We start from the raw sequence: 19,300 nt of genomic DNA, 5'->3' as shown, positions 1-19,300 counted from the left end.
CGGTAGACTGCTTCATAACAAGCAAGCGAATAATGCCAAAAACAGAGATTTGAGATGGGAAACGGTGTTCTTAAAGTACACTGAGAGAGGCAGAGAGCTGTGCTGTGTTGTTTTTCTGTGTGTGTTTTAATGGTGGTGGAAGCAAACCAGCAAAAGTAAGAGGGAATTCATGACAATGTTTATGTCAAGCGAAATGTGTCTTCTTTTGCTGCTGGTTTGGTTAGAGAGAGACAAAACGTGCAGCTTCAGGATCTGAGCAGCTTTCAGCACCAACGGCATCACAGCTCAGACTTGGATTCAGGATTAAGCCCTTTATGTTTGACTGTAGTGATTGTAGCTCTGTCCTTGTTATTAATCGCTTTAGTCAAACACAGCTATTGTTTGCTGGGATGTGTATATCCTTGACAGTTTGTATCTCAGAGTTATCAAAGACACTGTGGATAATCATCAAGAGATTGTTGTTCTCTTAATAATGACCTATTTGATTGTTTGTTTTTTCTTCTTCTTACAGATTCTGGTATTTGGCCAAAAGAGAGCTTCACAATTCTTGGCTTCACCTGTGGTAGAAAAATGACTAAAGTTATGCAACACTCTCTAAAATTAAAGCTATGCAACGCTTTAACATGAATGGCGAAGGAGTGCATCTCTTTCACCGTCTCTTCCTGTCCTCTTCTCAGTCTTTGTTGTGGCACCTCTGCTATGTGTTATAGAAAGCACTTGGAATCATGTTCAATACAAAAACACCAAACTCGTGGGATTGCCCTAGCAAGCAGTTGGTAAAAACTAATTAAAACTGATATATATCAGCTTCACTTTCTAGCTGCAAAAGCACGTTTCTGCAAAAGCATGCAGTTTCCTGTCAGCACTTTTTGGCACAGAGTGTACTCAGAGTTAGGCCTTTCTTATATAAAGCAATATAATCAGCATATAAACATTTAAGATGATAAATTTAAAGCTCAACAGTAACTGCTATAAATATTATAACTACACATGTAGTGCTTTTGCTTAAGTAAATTATAGTTGGGATCATAATAAGAAAACATGTGTTTTTATTTTCTGTGTACCCTGGGTACAGACCAGTATAAATATGGGATTCTTCCCAATAAATGCTGTCTGATAATGCTTCATATTGCATTAAACACTAGATATGTAAGCAAACAAAAACCCATAGAAGCCAGTTTTAATTATTAAATGTGACAATTACATGGAGATGGAAAGTAAACATGCTTATACACGTCTCTGTGATTACAGAAAATCCACACAGATGCTGTCAGAGCAGAGAATCTTTGATTTATCAGAATGATGAATGCAAATGATTTCATGAAATCTCACTCTTGTTCTGGGTTGTAAAATTCACCTGTCCAGTTAAACCGAATCCTTTGCAACACGGTTCTAAGAACCCTACCAACCTCATCCTCAGCTCTCTGCCTGTTGTCCTTTTCAGCTGAGTATTCATCCACATGTGTTTCAACTTCTCTCTCATTTTCAAGCAAATTGCTCAGGCTCTCAGCTTCAGCACAGTTACCATATGGCCACTCTCTGAGGTCTTCTGTGTTCAAGCCAAACAAATTCTTACATGATCTGCAAGGCTTCATTCTGGCACCATCACGGAGACAAAAAGCCTCACACCTGATATTTCCAGGTACTTCAATTGTTCCATCAAAGTAATCTTTCTGGACTGTGTTTGGATAATAGGTCATCACCGCACCAGATACATATTTATGCCATTTGCTAAGACAGGAGGCAGCAATCATAATTTTCCCAGCGTTAGGACCTTTGGTGGACATGGAGACTCCGCAGTACCTTTCTGATTTGTTGGTTTGGGATTTTTGAGAAATGCAGATGGTGGACGAGACGAAAGCTGTTTTTTTATTATTCTCTTCTAAGTCCAAGTCTGTGAGGAGATCTTGCAGACTCTGCTTTATTTGCTCTTCATTCTCTGAGTTATTTTGCAGGACGATCTGAAAACAGTTACAGATCTGGTCAAAGTGTTGCACCTGATTATATAGTTGTTTTTCATAGAAAGTTGATCAACATGTTTGTTTCGCTGCTTGACTTATTTAACTATGCAGGACCATTGGATGCTTTTGGTTTAGACATTTTAAGATAGGGGGTGAAACAAGTCACAAAAATCTATTTAATTTTAAATCAATAAGCAAAAATCCATCTTTGTTCTCACTAATTTATAATTAAATTTGCTAATTGACCTTTTTTTTTCTATTTTGCTATGCCGGGCTGTCAAAACACGCTGAATTTAGAGTCTTTGAGCTGACTTAACAGATCCAGCAGCTACACAGTGACAGCATCATATACGCCTTGAAGACTGTAAGCATCTCCAATAATGAGTCTGTTAGACATTATTTAGAACTAACAAATTCTGAAGCAAGTCTCCAGCTCTCCTGCAGTCTCTGTGTTTGGTGGAGAAGTATAGCTAGAAGCATATGTTGAAGTATAAGGTACAGTATGGATTTTCTTTGGATTTCTCAGTAAAAAAGCACTTTGCATTATACTTTCCTAAAAACTGGAAGTTTGTCAGATTGACTGAAAATGTGAGAAGAGTTATCTTACCATGTCGAGCACACAGGAGAAGGGACTTCGCCTGGGAAGCTGAGTCGGATACAACTTTAAAGGCCTGGGATATCTTCTCATTAAAGAACCCAAAACAAAAGGATTAGGGAAGATTTCTTCTGGAGAAAAGGGGATGTTGTTGATTTTGCCCAGAAACAACATGCTGTGAAGGATCTGTTGAGTGAAAACATATTTGCTTATTGTTAGTAGTGATAAACAGGACTGTCTTAAAAGTGTCAAAGGTAACACACCTCATCCACCAAGTGTTGACTTCCCGGAGTCATGTAAGAGCCCCGAACCATCCTCTTGGTAATCTTGTAGGCATTAGTTTTGAACCTCCTTTGAGAAATTGTTGTCTTCTAAAATGATAATGATCGAGCAGTTAGGGATTTAAAAACACAGGAGATCTGATAACTTTGGCTACAGCAGAGTCTGCAGACATACCTATTTTGCTCTTGGTCGGCCTATTTTAAACATGAGAGAAAACATAGTTAGTGAAATGTTGATAACATACAATGACTATCATTGGTGGCTGAAAAGATGCCAGGTAACAAGTGAAAAGCTGCTACTTACCATCGCCACAGTCTAAGAATGAAACAGGAAACACTGAGCGAGTTGCCTCCATCTTAAAGCTGTTGATCATGTGATTTAAAGGAAAGCCACACCCAGCTCTTTCCTGGAATTTTACTCGACTGTAGAAAACTGCTCCATTTGCCCCGCCCACCCATGATCTTTAATATCTACCAAAAACAACCTTTTGGTTGTCAGTAACCAGCCGATCGTTTTCGCGATTAAAAAATGACTTTTTGCGGCGGCGTTCCCACCACGAGCAGAACTCCGGCTCAAAAACCGCTGTTTTTGAACACTTTTATTTACTTAAGCATTTTAATGGGCTTACTTTGAAACAAAGTGCGATTGAATGATTATTGTTATGTGTTGCCTTGAATTCGGCTATGCTGTCTGTTAGACAGCTGTTTTCCTTTATTGTTGTTTTTGTATTGTTTGTAGCGAACGCTACTGGAATGTATAGATTAAGCTACGTAGCCAAGATAATTAATAATTTAACTGTTGTACATTGGTTGATGATGATTTGCATTGTTACATAGGCTTGCAGAAAAATATATTTGTTTACCGGTAAACTGAATCGAACTTGATGTGCTAATGGACGTTTTTCTGACCTACAGGTCAGGTTTTGTTCCCTCCCTTTGAATTAATCTTCTTCATATTGAAGTGGCGAGCCGGTAGGACCATTCTTTGTTTCCCCTCTTTCCCCCACTTAGCCGTCTTTGGATTACGGACATATTTCCCCATTGTATGAAGCTGGACTCTAAGGAGGAATACCTTAAAAGTGAACTTTAAAAAGAAAAGGACCAAAAAGGACTTTTGCACAGAAAGATCACAGCATTGATTTATTATTTAATTGTGGGCATTTATGTTGTGTGTTGTGTTAATTATTTTGTTCCATTTCCCCTTTCCTCCATTTATTCAATATATTTTTGGTACAAGATATTGCAGTCTTTGGTCTCATCATTCACACCATCTCGGCTCCATAAAGAACTATTTCTTCTGCGCGTCAGTCAGTAAACTCATCCATTGAAATAAACTAGTCCTTAAATAACTTTGAGTTACACAGTGGCAAATGTAATAGAGAAAGACACAGGGCCACCTGAAATCTGTCGTCCTATCTGATTCAAAACCAACATGTAGGAGAATCTGGAATCTTTGATTTTGAGTTAAAAATAAAATATGGGTAAAATGCAGAAATGTTTTTACTAACATGTACTAACAGAGACTTGGAGGAGAGAGACCTAATGTTTAATAATCCACATTTCACTGTTTTACTCTTTGGTTCAGATGTGGATACTGTATTGTTCTTTCTTTGTGACTGTTTATGTTTAAGTTGTTTGTTGCTGGTTTTTAGTTTGTTTTTTGTCTGTTTGGAAGCTGACACAGTCTCTATGGAGATGGGTTTTTGGGGGGTAGCAGGAGGAGAGAAGCTGCAGAGAGGCGTGTAAGACTGCAACTCTGCTTCCTGGTCCCAACTCTGGATAGTCATATTTTGGGGGGTTTAATAAACTACTACTGCATGATGTAAAGCTGAAGTATTACACAGCTTTATGAACCTCCTGTTATCCTGGTAGACGAGTACAGCAATAAATCTTTTACTTGAACATCTTCTGGCTCCAATAAGCTTTGAAATGTGACCATGAAGTCAGAGACACACTGACTGAAACCCACAGCTGTGACTGTGGATCACATCCACACACAGTGTAGCTGCTGTCTCTGTGTGAGGTCTGTGTATATATGTACATATTTATGCTTATATTCATGTTCTCTTATTCCCCTTTATTTGATATCCTAATTCTGTGCTGTGTAAAAGTTTGTCGGTGTTCTGCTGCTACAAACTGGATTTCCTGGAGGATAAACATGAGGGATTCATAAAGTTCTATCTCTCTGTTAAAATCCCCCAAAATAAATGAAATGTGAATTTCAGGCAGACGTGTTTTTAAAAGAGTCTCTTTAATGGAAAAATGTGTTTTTAAAACCAGCCAATAGGAGCGTCTGTGGATATCAGCTGAGGCTGAACGCAGGAACACCATCACATATAAATACACAGAATTAAATCACTAGATAAAAGACGTCATTAAATAAGGATCAAATCAACATGTCAGAGGTCAAAGGTCAGTCAGAAGAGGTGTGGTTAAACACTGGCAGTGCAGCGACCTAATGCAGTTTGGTTACCGCCACGGGAAAAGCCCCGCCCCCTCTGAGCCTCCGCTGTGTCCTCAGCACATCCAGGAGCAGCAGGTCAGAGGGGGCGGGGCCATGTCAGGACTTATTTTAAGTAAAATTTAAAGTGGAGCGACGGCAGGAGTCACACAGCAGTAACCAGCTCTGTCTGCCAGGGTCAAAGGTCAAACAAGTCCTGCAGCTGACCCACACACAGACTTACACTGATCCACAGAGAGTGATGAATCCACACATCACTCGGCTGGAGGAAGCTCGGTTTCCACACCGTCCAATCAGAAACCAGTGTTGACGCTGAGACCCGTCTCTGTAACAGGAAGTCAGACCCTCTGCAGCAGGCTGACCTGTGACCTCTGAGACAGAGGGAGGAGTTTGTGTCAGCAGGGGGCGCTGCAGCATCGCCTGAGAGCTTTAAGAACAACAGCAATAAACAGGAAGTGAAAGTCACACTTCTGTTGGTGTGCGTTATCAGCAGACCCCACCCTCTGCAGGAAGCTGAGATAAGAAGCAGCCAATCACAGAGCAGAGAGCATGTGACTTCCTGTTCCTGCTGTTACTGTGACAACAGCTCCTGGGACAGAGAGCAGCTTTCTAAAGAGGAAAGATGTTGCTGTCACCCCCGGGTGTCATGTGACCCGCCTGATGTACCGATTTAAGACTGTAAGAACAATAATAACAACATGTTTTAGTCAGGTGATCCATGCAGAGCAGATCCATGTGACCAAACACAGCTGGATCACATGTTTCCTCTCCTGGAAACAGAAAGCCTTCATGTATAAAGGCTCATGTACCCACTGAGCCCTGCTCTCAGATCTGTGAGGCTTTAACAAACAACAGTTTAAAGTCATGTTTAGCATCTTCTGTCAGTGTGGAAGGTCACACACTTTCCTGAGTGTTGAACCCTGAACTACTAGCTGTTCATGTCAGCCTGGACATAAATACAGACCTGCCTGCTGTCATAGACCCCAGCACTCACATGTTACTTATAAGTGACTCATATGTATGCATGTATATATTGTGTATGTTGTGCTATTTCTTACTTAGTGTGTTGTGTCTTTGTTCCTGTTTGTGCTGCAGCACTGTAACCTAAATAATTTCCCCTGGGGATCAAAAAAGTATTCTGATTGTGATTAAATGAAAGCAGTCAGAGCAGAGGACGGTGATGTAAGGAATGGGATTTTAATCAGCCAGTCTCCTTTAACTCTCAGCATCACAAAGTAATGTGGTAACATCTGGACTGATGTGTTTACTGTCAGCTAGTTTAAATGCTGTAGGCTGCAGCCGCTGCTCTAACACTATAACTGTAACAGGGCTCAGTGCTGCTTCTAACAGTCTGAGCTGCTTCAGGCTTTATTTGTGAGGAGCACAGCAGCTTACAAACACGTGGCTGGGCCTGGACCCAAAGGAGTGTTTGTTAAAGCCTGCAGTGAATCCAGCAGCAGAATGATGGAAATGCAACACAGCAATGATGAAGAGGAGCAGAATTAAAGCCAAAGTCCAGTTCATACAGTTAGGTCCATAAATCAAATAAGGGAAAATAAAATGTTGTTGGATGCACCTGTCTGCAGCCTTAATGCTCTCTGGTCGCTATGGTAACGCGTAAACATTTCTTTCAAAATAAGACACACGACTACAACACGGGAAAAGACCCAGGGAAACGAAGTTAACGATAAAAACCCTGAAAACCATTGTTGGATTTATATTTTATCATTGTCATTGTTATTGGGGAATATCTAACCATATATGCTCAGAGGTGTAGAACCAATTGTGTAATGATAGTAGTCTTTAAAGACTTTGTGTGACTCCAGAGTGTTCTGGCATTCACACCCACGTCCTGGGATCATGGGAGAGGTGCTACCTTCTTATTGTTCTGTGGTAGGATGTCTGTTTTAGTCTAAGTGCCTTTTGTTTAGATGAACTGCTGGACTTCCAGACCAGCAGGTTTAGGGAAGTCGTTTATGGGGTCACACACACACACACACACACACACACACACACACACACACACACACACACACACACCTACATAACATACAGACTGGTACCTTTGTTCACGTGTATGTTAATGAACCTATGTATGTTCATGTAACCTCAATAAAAGAACAGTGTTACGAGGGAACGGATGAGAGCGACTGTGGTCAAGCGAAGGAACGGCATTGGTCCAGTTCTCTCCCGTGCACGAGAAACATAAAGAACTACTCGTGTCTTGCTTTGCTGTGTAGCTGGATTGAACGATCCAGCGAACAGGTTTATGCTACAAACCTATCAACCATCAATTTCACACCGAGCCTCGACTCTCACGGCCCGGTACCAAACGACTCACGGACCGGTCCGTGACACGGGGGTTGGGAACCGCTGAGTTAACGCATGAGTAGTTCAGGGCTGCACGTCATTTTCATTGTTAATATCTTTGTGAAAAGCACATTGATGTGAAAATCTTCATGAGAGTCAGAGGCCCTACAACACGATTAAAGATTCATTCAAAAGAAAATCACAAGTTATTATCATCTTCAGAACATTTCATTAAACATTAGAGACAGACTGCTGAGTACATCTCATCTCTATCCAAACAACCTACAGTCCACAAACACATCATGAACCAGTGCTCTGGGCTGTGGTCTGTCCCCAGTTACATGGATCAGCTGGTTCCCTGGAGGTGACTGCTGCTGTGGTTTGGAGCGGATGAATAAACCTGAACTGAATCAGGTGTCCAGTTACTTTTGGTCCCTTTAAACCAGGCTGTCACATGTTCAGGATGTGAAACTCCTCCTCCTCCATGAAAACGGGTGTGGGTCTCAATCAGCCAAGGTTTTGGGTGAACCCATTGTGAGATCTAGCCCCACGCTATCATGTGATTTCCTGTGATCAAATGTCCCAGGATGTGAGTGGGCGTTAAGACGTCCATGTCCCTCTTCAAGCAACTTAAAGAAGTCCAGACGCTTTTCTTTCCAAGCTCCTTCAACAACATCATTCATAGAACAACTTCCAGCTTCTTTTGCTCAGCTACAGTTTGGATGGATTTGCATTTAAAGATGCAACAAGACTAAAATGGTTAGGGTCAGGAGGTCAAAGGTCAGAGCTCCTGTGGGTCTGAGGGCAGCCTCACGCTGGAGAAGGATGAAGGAGTCTGACCTGAGCCAGTGTTTGACATGAACACATCAGCACTGCTGTCAGTGAGCCTAACGACAGCCGTTAGCATCATTTCAGTGTTTCAGTCATAAAAACACTTCCTGTCTCTGTGGTGGTTACAGTGACATCATGCAGTTTGTGCTTTGACCTCCAGAGGGCGACAAATCAGCACAGACAGAGAGCTCCATTCAAACTTTGCTGCCATCAGGAATAATTCTTCAAATATAATCATCAGTGTTTGAGCAGTTATGATATCAGGGACAATCTAGACATGTGTGACAATACTGAACATGTCACATGACACACCTCAAACATCATGTGATCCACTCTCAGTCTGCACTTTCATTCATGACTTCAACAGGTTGAAATGAGCTTTGAAGAAACATCAGTTCAGTGCTGAAATATTTAAACGCTGCAGGAAGAACAACAACAAAGTGATGACGGATGTTTGTGCTTCAAACAGGAAAACCAGCAGAAATAAATCACAGCCTGCCAGAGGTTTGGAGTTTCCCAGGTGCACCTGAACGCAGCACAGTGTCCCAATGCTCCTTATTGTCCGCAAACGTCTCTTTGGGTGTTTCCTTCCTGCTCAAAGTTTACGTTCACTTCCTGAACTTCGTGGAGTGGAGCTTGTTGTTGGTGTGTGAAGAAACTGTAAGTTTGCTTTGTTTCCTCCTTTAACAGTTTGTCTTTAGGAACTTTACTGTTTGTTCAGCTCGTGTTTGATTTCTTCACACAACAAACTGTGTGTGTTTGTATTTCCGGTCTCTCCATTAAAGTCAGTGTGTAATGTTTCCTGGCTAACATCAGCTGTGTGCAGCTTAGTTCAGCACAAATCTGCCGCTCCATAGTTCACGGTAACGGACTCACAGCTGGACCAACGAGGCCGAGTGTGTCCGCCACTCTGAGCTACGTTCGTGTTTGTGTACTTGTAGTTTGTACTTTGAGTTCACTCAGAGCCCACAGAGGACGCAGCGTACGTGATGACGTCACAGCCCTTTACCTCCTTTACTGTCACTGTGATTAATATTTACACACGAGACACCTGCAGAGCTCTGACGCTGAGCTAGCACACAGCATGCTAACGCTAAGCTAACGCTAAGCTAACACTAAGAGTTCTTACAGACACGAGTTAAAAAGCTGCTTTTAGTTTGTGATCAGAGTCCAGGACTGAGAGCAGCAGCAGAGCTGATGGATGATGAATTACTGGATGGAAGAAGCTTCTCATTAGCAGTGAATCAGTGTGTGCAGTTCTCTGCAAACTCAGCAGCAAGAATTAGTGTGAAGCTTTAACTCTGCTGATCCTCTTTGAATCCTGGATCAGCTGAAAGGTTTAAAATGTTGTTCACACGTGTTGGACTGACTGAAGCTTCCAGTCACAGTGAATCAGTGTGTCAGTGAATGCATCGTGTGTGCTTCAGGCTCCATCTAGTGGACTGATAGCAGAGCAGCTGATGGCAGCTTCCTCTGCCTCACACTGCTGTCTGACTGCATCCAGCTGACACTGAGATGAAGCAGGAAAGAAGCAGCTGATATTTGGACAGCACACATGATGAAAGGAGGATTTCAGCTGATGTGCACATGAATGATTTGTGTTTCCTCTGCAGGTAGAAAGTGTGTGTGAGCTGAATTGAGCAGCATGGATCAGTGTGAGGACAGAGAGGAGGGAGTCCCTCCCTCTAAAAGCACTCTGTGTGGGGAACATGAGAGCCAGACCAAAGCTCAGAGGTGAGATGACCATCTCTAACTGTCCATGACTCTTCTCCATGTCACAGCTCAGCACTCACATCACTGCTGCATCATTATTCACAGGAACCAGCCTGGACCTCCACCCAGCTCTGTGTCCTTACAGAGTGACCGGTCTAAAGGTCTTCCCATTGAATTTAAATCCCAGCCTGTGTCTGCTGCAGAGAGGTGAGCTGTTAGCAACATATGAACTCTTTGATTAAACTGCTTGATGTTGTTGGATATAAACTACAAACACGTCGTTCCCTCAGTCCCATTTAAACTGTCTTTTAAAACAAGCCTTTGGTTTCTAAACAACTGAAAACCCACTTCAGCAAACAGGAAGTGATCAGAGCGTCCGTCCACTTCCTGTCAGGCCCTGCAAACATTTCATATTGAAGAAAAGTAGCTGATATCTCACATTTTTACTCCACCACATTCAACCATTTTGACATTTTACAGCATGAAACTCTTGTCACATGACTCCTGTTATGTTATAGAGTCATGTGACCACCAGGGAGGGATTTGTATGGATGAAACACATTCAAATCAATCTGATTCATCAATGGAAACATTTTTGGTGTAAATGCAGCAACACTGAAAACGCTGAAGATAAAAACACAACAGATGAAATATGAACAAATTGAGGCTTTGAATACACGTGTGTGTGTTTGAGACACAGAGATAAATGGATTGTGTGTCTGTCCTATTGCTGCGTGAGGGTTTTATTGTAGATTTTGTGCGTGTACACTTTTGACCACGAAGGTGTTGAAAGGGCGTAAAACAGTTGGAGGCACCAGAGTGAACACTAGTGCTGTCAGTAGATTAAAACATGACTAATTAATGACACAATCTTCTGTCATTAATCCTGATTAATCACAATTACTTGATCAATAGCTGCAGTTACATTTTTCCAACTTTATATTTAAGCCTGTAACAGACGTTTACACCATATAATGAAGTCAATGCAGAATAAACACAAAGAATGTTAAACGCTTCAATTCAAAGAGACTTTGAATAGTTTTCAGTCTTTAACTCAGCTTCTCTGCTGTAAATACAACTTTGTAACAAACATATATACTAAAAGCTAAGTGTGCACTAATATATAATAATATATAATCTATATTACTGCTGTTAATGAAAATGTTTAATCAGACTCATCACAGGGTTACTGTGGATTCATTTGGATTAATCACCATTAAACATCATTTTTAATGTAAACGAATCAAATTTCATTTCATGAGCAAACAGACTCGAGAGAAAAGGGCAAATTTACACACTTAACATGTTTATTGAACATGTAAACATTGATTAAGCTCCTGAATGAGCCGACCCCCCCAGGGACAGTCCTGCATGCTAATGATGGGCTCTGCTCTGTACCTGCAGGATTCTGTCAGCCACAAACTCCTCAGCTGATCCTGAATCTGAGCCCATCTGTCAAACCATCATTTTCTTCACAGGTCTGTGGAGGTGGCACTGATCCTGCAGCAGTCTAACACTCTCTGTCACTCTTCTTCAAGTCTTTGACACGAGGAACCAAAACTATGTTATTAACAACACTAACAGGTCTGCAGTTTGTCCACTTGGCAGTTGTGTCATCAGTGCTTTGCATTGTTGTGATATTTTAAGCTGGAAGTGCTTCGGTGAAAAGAAAATTCCTTCTGTCACGATGTGCAGAATCCTTCATGTTGGTCGGCTGGTCCGTCTTGTTATTTTTTTAATGCTCAAACTTTCCATCGGGAGGTCAGTGTGTGTTTGTCATCTTCCATATTGAGCTGATTGGTTCAGCTGCCGTCACTAACAGATGTGCTGCACATCTGCACGTGTGCAAAGGTAACTCTACTCGGACAAACTGCTCGAAGTGCGTTGATAGAAACATTTCAGGGATTTTGAGTCGTTCTGCTCTCCAGATGTGTCGTGTTAAAGGTTTTTATCATGTTAATCATGATAACAGATGAACCCCTAACCCTAACCCTACATGTTAATTTTGACAGCACTGCTAAATCCTTTTTAATGTTCTTCTGTCAGATCATTGATTAGACTCGACTCCAAATACGAGACTCGGAAAACTCAAATGAAAACTCAAATCAAAGCAATGAGAAAAGGACTTCTTATGTTAGAATGAAAACATGTGGAAGTGGTCAGGTTTCAAACACTCGTTGAATCTACTGCACAGTTACATTCAGGGACCTTTGGCCTCCTGAGAGCATTAGTTGATGGTTCATCACAGTTTTCTCAAAGTTTCCTCTGAGCTTCTGCAGCATCATCACTTCCATCACTGATGAAAGAAAGTTCATAGAAAACAGAAAATATATCTTCACAATCTGAGAGTTTAAAACTTGACAGACTTGATTCAGATGAAGTTATTTGAGCAGAAACTCCTGGATCTTTATCCTGTGTTGATCTAATCCTTCATGGTTCCTCCACAGAGTGGACCAGCAGAGCTCAGAGGTTCCCAGTGGTCAGTCTGCCCAGCAGCATCAAACACAGCTGGACTCCATATTTATGGTCTGTACATGTACAACAACTACTTTAATATTAATAATAATGCATTTATTTATAGGTCCCTTTCAGAACACCAAGGACTCTGTGGACTAAATGACCAAAAGAAAACAAACTTTGAAATCAGACGGTGCAAATGTGATCACAGGGAAACGTTTTAAACATCGAGGCTTTAAACAGAAACCAAAGTGAAACAGTTTGTAGTCGAGATCAGTGGGAATGAAGCTGAATAACTGTTTCTTCAAAAACTTTGAGCTCTTAAAAAAACAAAAACTAGCTGAAAGTCTGGCTGCTCTTATGAAAAGTACAGAGAAATTATGGGTCGCTCAACACTTGTGCACAATATAAGAGTTTAAATAAATCTGAAGAATAACTCAAAGTCCTACAATCATACTGATAAAGTCATCTACAGCTAACTATCCAAGTGGATTTGTTTAAGACAGCTCCATCTGCTGGTGGCCCTCTGCAGGTGCATGAAAGGGGCGTGTTTATAGTGAAAGTAGTAGAGAAAGTAAACCCCACGGGAAGGAGGAGGACTCTCAGCGGCTTCCAGCTCATATTCAGACATTTGACTTCTCACTGAAAGCAGCAAGTTTGAGTGTCTGTACCTTAGTTAGAAGAGATAACATGTCAGTAGTAATTAGAGTTGATTGAGCAATGCTGTCCTTGTAATGTAGTTTATGATTTTTATGGACAAGTCCAGTTTTTCTGTACAGCCTCTCAAGTTGGTGACAGCAGCAGTGGAAGTTCACGTGTAAACCAGAGCAGCAAATCAGGTCCAAATGTGTTGTTCACAGTGAGTGGGATCATCAGTGTGCTGCTATGTTAACCTCCTGCAGCAGGATGTGTTTGGTCAGAGAATGGATAGATCACTAAGTCATTGTTGAGTTTAGGGAGACAGTAGACAGTTGGAGGAGGTTCAGCCAGTTGACACACAGTAGATAAAATAACTGAAGGCAGGAGCAGACACCTGTATGACTTTCCACCTCTCACATAGATTATTGTCCCTGGGCAGCGCCACAGGGCTGGTAGATGTAAACAAAGCTGGAGGAGAGGATTTATTCATCTGAGAAAAGTCACAGAGTTGTGTCTTGATGCTCAATCATCCAGGTACGTAAATCCCAAAAAGCTTGATTCTGTTCATCTGGATGTTTTCAGAGGGAGAAACGTTTCATCATCATCAGGTGACTTCTTCAGTCTCAGCTGACTGCAGGTTTCAATCTCATAAACAGGACATTTGTATGACTGAAACCAGCCCACTGAAGGAACAATGGGCTGGGAGGTCAGTTCATTGATCATTGGTACGCATATTGTCAGGACCATTGATCAATGGTTGTTGATCAATGGTCATGAGTCCAGTTCACAGAGAGCTGGGGAATGGCTGCAATCACAGCATGTAAGATGGTGACAAATGTACCCTTGGGCCCCTCCTCCATTCAGAGATGGTCTTTCCTTTTCACATAAATGGCCTCCTTGACTCCGCCCTCAAACCAGCGTTCACATTTACTCAGGACCTTCTTGATGTGAAGTTCTTCTGCTTCGCTGGCTGCTGTGTCTGTGGGGATGGTGTTTGTTCTGTGTTGTAGCGTCCTGATGACGCCCAGTTTGTGCCCCAGTGGATGATGAGAGTCAAACCTTAAATACTGATCTGTATGCGTAAACAGAGTGAACCTTTAAGACCAGTTGTCTGTACGATCAACTCAGTCACCTGAAACATCTCCAAGTTTCTGGCTTTGATCATCAACCTGTTGGTAGTTCAGCTCTGAACACCAGTGAAATGTTTCTCCCACTGAAATCGCTGCATTCATATGAACAGAATCAACGTTTTGGGATCATGGAGTTGTGGACAAAGTCTCAGTTAATCAGATAAAGTCAAACCTATAATTGGTAAAGAGTTCGCGGATGATATGCCCCTTGATCGTAAAGAAGTGGATGTTGTGTGGACTAAAGTTCAGAGTGGTGGGTCATTCATAAATATTCTGTTCCAGCTGCTGGAGGACAACATCATCACTTTTGTGAAGAACGAGCTGAAGAAGATCCAGAAGGCTCTGAATCCAAATAAGCCCCAGTGCTTGGAGTTTCAGAGGGAGGATGATGAGCAGAGGAGAAACAGCAGAGAGGCATTTGTGAAGATCACAGTGGACTTCCTGAGGAGAATGAAGCAGGAGGAGCTGGCTGACCGTCTGCAGAGACGTAAGAGGATTTATCTAAAGATTTAAGCTGCTGGATAAATGAGACACTTGTGACACCAGTGTGTTCAGTCATTTCTCAGTGGGTCAGAAATTGTCATCAGCATTTTGTAAAATATGATTGTTAAAGTTGTATTTTTATTATTATTATTCAGAACTTCCAGCTGCTGTTTGTCATCGTAAACTTAAGTCTAAGCTGAGGAAGAAGTTCCAGTGTGTGTTTGAGGGCATCGCTAAAGCAGGAAACCCAACCCTCCTGAATCAGATCTACACAGAGCTCTACATCACAGAGGGAGGGACTGCAGAGGTCAATGATGAACATGAGGTCAGACAGATTGAAACAGCATCCAGGAAACCAGACAGACCAGAAACAACCATCAGACAAGAAGACATCTTTAAAGCCTCACCTGGAAGAGATGAACCAATCAGAACAGTGCTGACAAAGGGAGTGGCTGGCATTGGGAAAACAGTCTTAACACAGAAATACAGCCTGGACTGGGCTGAAGACAAAGCCAACCAGGACATCCAGTTCATATTTCCATTCACTTTCAGAGAGCTGAATGTGCTGAAAGAGGAAAAGTTCAGCTTGGTGGGACTTGTTCATCACTTCTTTACTGAAACCAAAGAAGCAGGAATCTGCAGCTTTGAAGACTTCCAGGTTGTGTTCATCTTTGATGGTCTGGATGAGTGTCGACTTCCTCTGGACTTCCACAAAACTACAATCCTAACTGACCCTAGAAAGTCCACCTCAGTGGATGTGCTGCTGATAAACCTCATCAGGGGGAAACTGCTTCCCTCTGCTCGCCTCTGGATAACCACACGACCTGCAGCAGCCAATCAGATCCCTCCTGACTGTGTTGGCATGGTGACAGAGGTCAGAGGGTTCACTGACCCACAGAAGGAGGAGTACTTCAGGAAGAGATTCAGAGATAAGAAGCAGGCCAGCAGGATCATCTCCCACATCAAGACATCACGAAGCCTCCACATCATGTGTCACATCCCAGTCTTCTGCTGGATCACTGCTACAGTTCTGGAGGATGTGCTGGAAACCAGAGAGGGAGGACAGCTGCCCAAGACCCTGACTGAGATGTACATCCACTTCCTGGTGGTTCAGGCCAAAGTGAAGAAGGTCAAGTATGATGGAGGAGCTGAGACAGATCCACACTGGAGTCCTGAGAGCAGGAAGATGATGGAGTCTCTGGGAAAACTGGCTTTTGATCAGCTGCAGAAAGGAAACCTGATCTTCTATGAATCAGACCTGACAGAGTGTGGCATCGATATCAGAGCAGCCTCAGTGTACTCAGGAGTGTTCACACAGATCTTTAAAGAGGAGAGAGGACTGTACCAGGACAAGGTGTTCTGCTTCATCCATCTGAGTGTTCAGGAGTTTCTGGCTGCTCTTCATGTCCATCTGACCTTCATCAACTCTGGACTCAATCTGCTGGAACAACAACAAACAACATCCAAGAAGTCTGAAACAGGAGAATCTGCAAAGAAACACTTCTACCAGAGTGCTGTGAACAAGGCCTTGCAGAGTCCAAATGGACACCTGGACTTGTTCCTCCGCTTCCTCCTGGGTCTTTCCCTGCAGACCAATCAGACTCTCCTACGAGCCCTGATGACACAGACAGGAAGTAACTCACAGACCAATCAGGAAACAGTCCAGTACATCAAGATGGAGCTCAGTGAGGATCTGTCTGCAGAGAAAAGCATCAATCTGATCCACTGTCTGAATGAACTGAATGATCGTTCTCTAGTGGAGGAGATCCAACAATACAGGACTTCAGGAAGTCTCTCCACAGGTAAACTGTCTCCTGCTCAGTGCTCAGCTCTGACCTTCATCTTACTGTCATCAGAAGAAGATCTGGATGAGTTTGACTTCAAGAAATACTCTGCTTCAGAGGAGGCTCTTCTGAGAATGCTGCCAGTGGTCAAAGCCTCCAACAAAGCTCTGTGAGTAAACATGTTGTCATCGCTTCATTGTTAAAATCATGGGAAATAAATCAGAAATGCTGAGTTCAAAGAGCACTGTAACATTTTTTTAAAATAGTGAATTAAATGATCATCAGTCACTCGGTAAATATATGGTAGTTTTAATGTTTCACTCCAGCATTTCTAAAACACACTTTGTTCTGTAACTCTTATCAAAGGACAATCCAGACCCAGCCTATAAGAACATGAGCTCTGATGCTTCAGCCCCTCTGACAGGTTTATTATCCTCAGCTTGTTCATTTGTCTCCAACTCCAGGAGTTTGGTTGTTTTATTCTAAAGCACAAACTTCACCTGCCAGACTTCACCTACATCTTTTTCTGATGTTCATAATTTAAGTTCAAGTTTGTATCTCACTTTCAGTGCACACCCTCCCTTTTTAAATATAAATCTCTGCTGTGCTGTCATGTTTTCATCCTGTATGGAGGGAGAAACTCGGTCTTCATTACTGAAATTGCCTCTAAGGTCGTGTTTCTTGTCAGTAACCATATGTAACTGTAAGGCTTCCATAACCAGTGTTATCACAGAATTACAGTGGGTTCACTCTGGGTCCTCTACAGTTTCTTCCCACTGTCCACAGACATGCAGTTAGGTTACCTGGTGATCTAAACTTCATGCAGGTGTGAGTGAGAGTGGTTGTCTGTCCCTCTGTGGGCTTAGTGGAAGAGACTGGATGGATCTCTGCTTTGTCTTTGATATATGCTGACAGCAAACATTCTCCATGAAGTCTGCATTTCAGCTCATTTCCTTTATACACACCTTTAACAGGAAGAGTTTTATACAGCTAGTGTTTAAAATCAAGTGTTATTCACAATACACAGGTAATGAGCATGATTATTGAATTAGTAAGATTTTCTAAAATAATTGTTTTAGTTAATATTGTATGACAGTGTACACAGAATTATTAGCTCAGTAGGCAGAGTGGTCGCCCCATGATCATAAGGTCAGGGGTCGAATCCACCGAATAGCTACCTTGTGGTACCCCTGAGCAAGGTACCATCAAGGTACCAATCATGTGCACTGGACTGGTAGCACTCATAGTCTCATAGGTTTAAATAAATTTTAAAAAAAAAAGGGTTCAACATATAAACAAATTTAATTTGATCACATATATTGTTTGTTTTTTTTTGTTTTTGTTTTTTTCCTTTCTCTCTCAGACTGAGCAGCTGTAACGTCTCAGAGGAAGGCTGTGAAAATTTGCTGTCAGTGGTCAGCTCCCAGTCCTGTAGTCTGAGAGAGCTGGACCTGAGTACCAACAGCCTGAAGGCTTCAGCAGTAAAGCTTCTGTCTGCTGCAGTGGAGAGTCCACATGCCAAACTGAATGTTCTGAGGTCAGATCAATTTGTATTATGTTTAGTTCTGTTTGTTTATGTGTTTGATGTTTGTTTTTGTTTATGTCTTTATCCAGTTATCCTTGTTTCATAGCATTTTTATTCAATTCAAAGTTAAACGGAAGTTTTACTAACCTGCTCAGCACAAGACAATAAGCTATTGCACCTTGATTACACTTTAACAACAATCTTTATTCATGTTTTTATCTTCAGACTTAACATCTGTGAACTCTCAGAGGAAAACTGTGAAGCTCTGTCCTCAGTTCTCAGCTCGCAGTCCTCTAGTCTGACAGAGCTGGACCTGAGTATCAGAAAGCTGCAGGATTCAGGAGTGAAGCTTCTGTCTGCTGGACTACAACGTTTAAACTGTAAACTGAATACTCTGAGGTCAGATCAGAAAACATTTAGTTTTTAGAATTATTAATTAAAGTTCATACATATGATGTTGTATCTTAGTATGTTTATGTTTCCTTTAAAAATAGAAAGTCAACATTTAATGTTTTGAAATGTATTAACAAACTCTACATGAGTATTTGTTGTATAGACTGTCTTTTATTTTTCAGACTGAGTGGCTGTAACCTGTCAGAGAGAAGCTGTGAAGCTCTGTGCTCAGTCCTCAGCTCCCAGTCCTCCAGTCTGAGAGAGCTGGACCTGAGTAACTCTGACCTGCAGGATTCAGAAGTGAAGCTTCTGTCCGCTGGACTAAAGAGTTCACAGTGTGCAGTGGAAACTCTCAGGTCAGGATTCAAACTTTTCCACAGATGATCATTTGAAATGTGATTTATATTATTGTATAAACAGGTAACTTTTACAGCTGTCAAGTGAACTTTTATTTACATTTGAGTGGATAATTGGACTCTGAATTACTAAAAGTTGTTATAGTCATGTCTTTGTTTATTTAAAAAAATACTTCATGTACTGCCTAATTTAAAGATTTAGGCTCCTTTGGGCCCATAATATATATATTTGATTTCTTTGTGAATGAAATTAGGAGGATATTGGCGACTGCTGATTGGCTCGCTGTTTGTTTTTTATTCACAGTACTTAATTTTAAAGGCTGATTTCTCAAAATGAGATGTTTATCTTTTCTTCTACAACACGTGGAGCCACCAAATCTT

The 19,300-nt window shown here is 41.7% G+C and overlaps 3 protein-coding genes across 3 annotated transcripts in view; 2 read left to right on the top strand and 1 right to left on the bottom strand.

Annotated features, from left to right (window-relative positions):
• Positions 1-19,300, top strand: part of LOC147337028 (uncharacterized) — a 642,403-nt gene that overhangs the window by 109,856 nt on the left and 513,247 nt on the right. The gene's annotated exons all lie outside the window — the stretch shown is intronic.
• LOC147337043 (uncharacterized) lies at positions 1,167-2,012 on the bottom strand (the record flags this gene model as incomplete). The annotated part of the gene is made up of 1 exon (XM_086265945.1): positions 1,167-2,012. A coding segment is annotated over one exon (684 nt), but the record flags the coding sequence as incomplete, so codon positions are not given.
• LOC147337042 (protein NLRC3-like) lies at positions 5,296-18,276 on the top strand. Its single transcript, XM_086265930.1, has 5 exons — positions 5,296-5,376; positions 10,298-10,359; positions 11,557-11,630; positions 15,017-16,814; positions 18,009-18,276. Exons 1-5 carry the CDS (start codon positions 5,296-5,298, stop codon positions 18,274-18,276), a joined length of 2,283 nt encoding a protein of 760 aa, XP_086122056.1.

This window comes from Aulonocara sp. 'chitande type north' Nkhata Bay, linkage group LG3 (assembly GCF_057382095.1).
Source record: "Aulonocara sp. 'chitande type north' Nkhata Bay isolate Kocher_YH1m ecotype deep benthic linkage group LG3, A_spYH_male_GT1.1, whole genome shotgun sequence".
Taxonomy (NCBI): domain Eukaryota; kingdom Metazoa; phylum Chordata; class Actinopteri; order Cichliformes; family Cichlidae; genus Aulonocara; species Aulonocara sp. 'chitande type north' Nkhata Bay.
The sequence above is the reverse complement of the archived record's forward strand: the minus strand, read 5'-3'. Positions and strand labels throughout refer to the sequence as shown.

What these genes read in the sequence shown, in the direction of transcription:
- LOC147337042 (XM_086265930.1), top strand. Translation starts at nt 5,296, where the DNA reads ATGCAGTTTGGTTACCGCCACGGGAAAAGCCCCGCCCCCTCTGAGCCT. An exon ending in CCTGTGTCTGCTGCAGAGAG is followed by an intron (nt 10,360 to 11,556) that starts GTGAGCTGTTAG and finishes CTGTACCTGCAG; the next exon opens with GATTCTGTCAGCCACAAACT. An exon ending in AAAGCCTCCAACAAAGCTCT is followed by an intron (nt 16,815 to 18,008) that starts GTGAGTAAACAT and finishes TTTCTCTCTCAG; the next exon opens with ACTGAGCAGCTGTAACGTCT.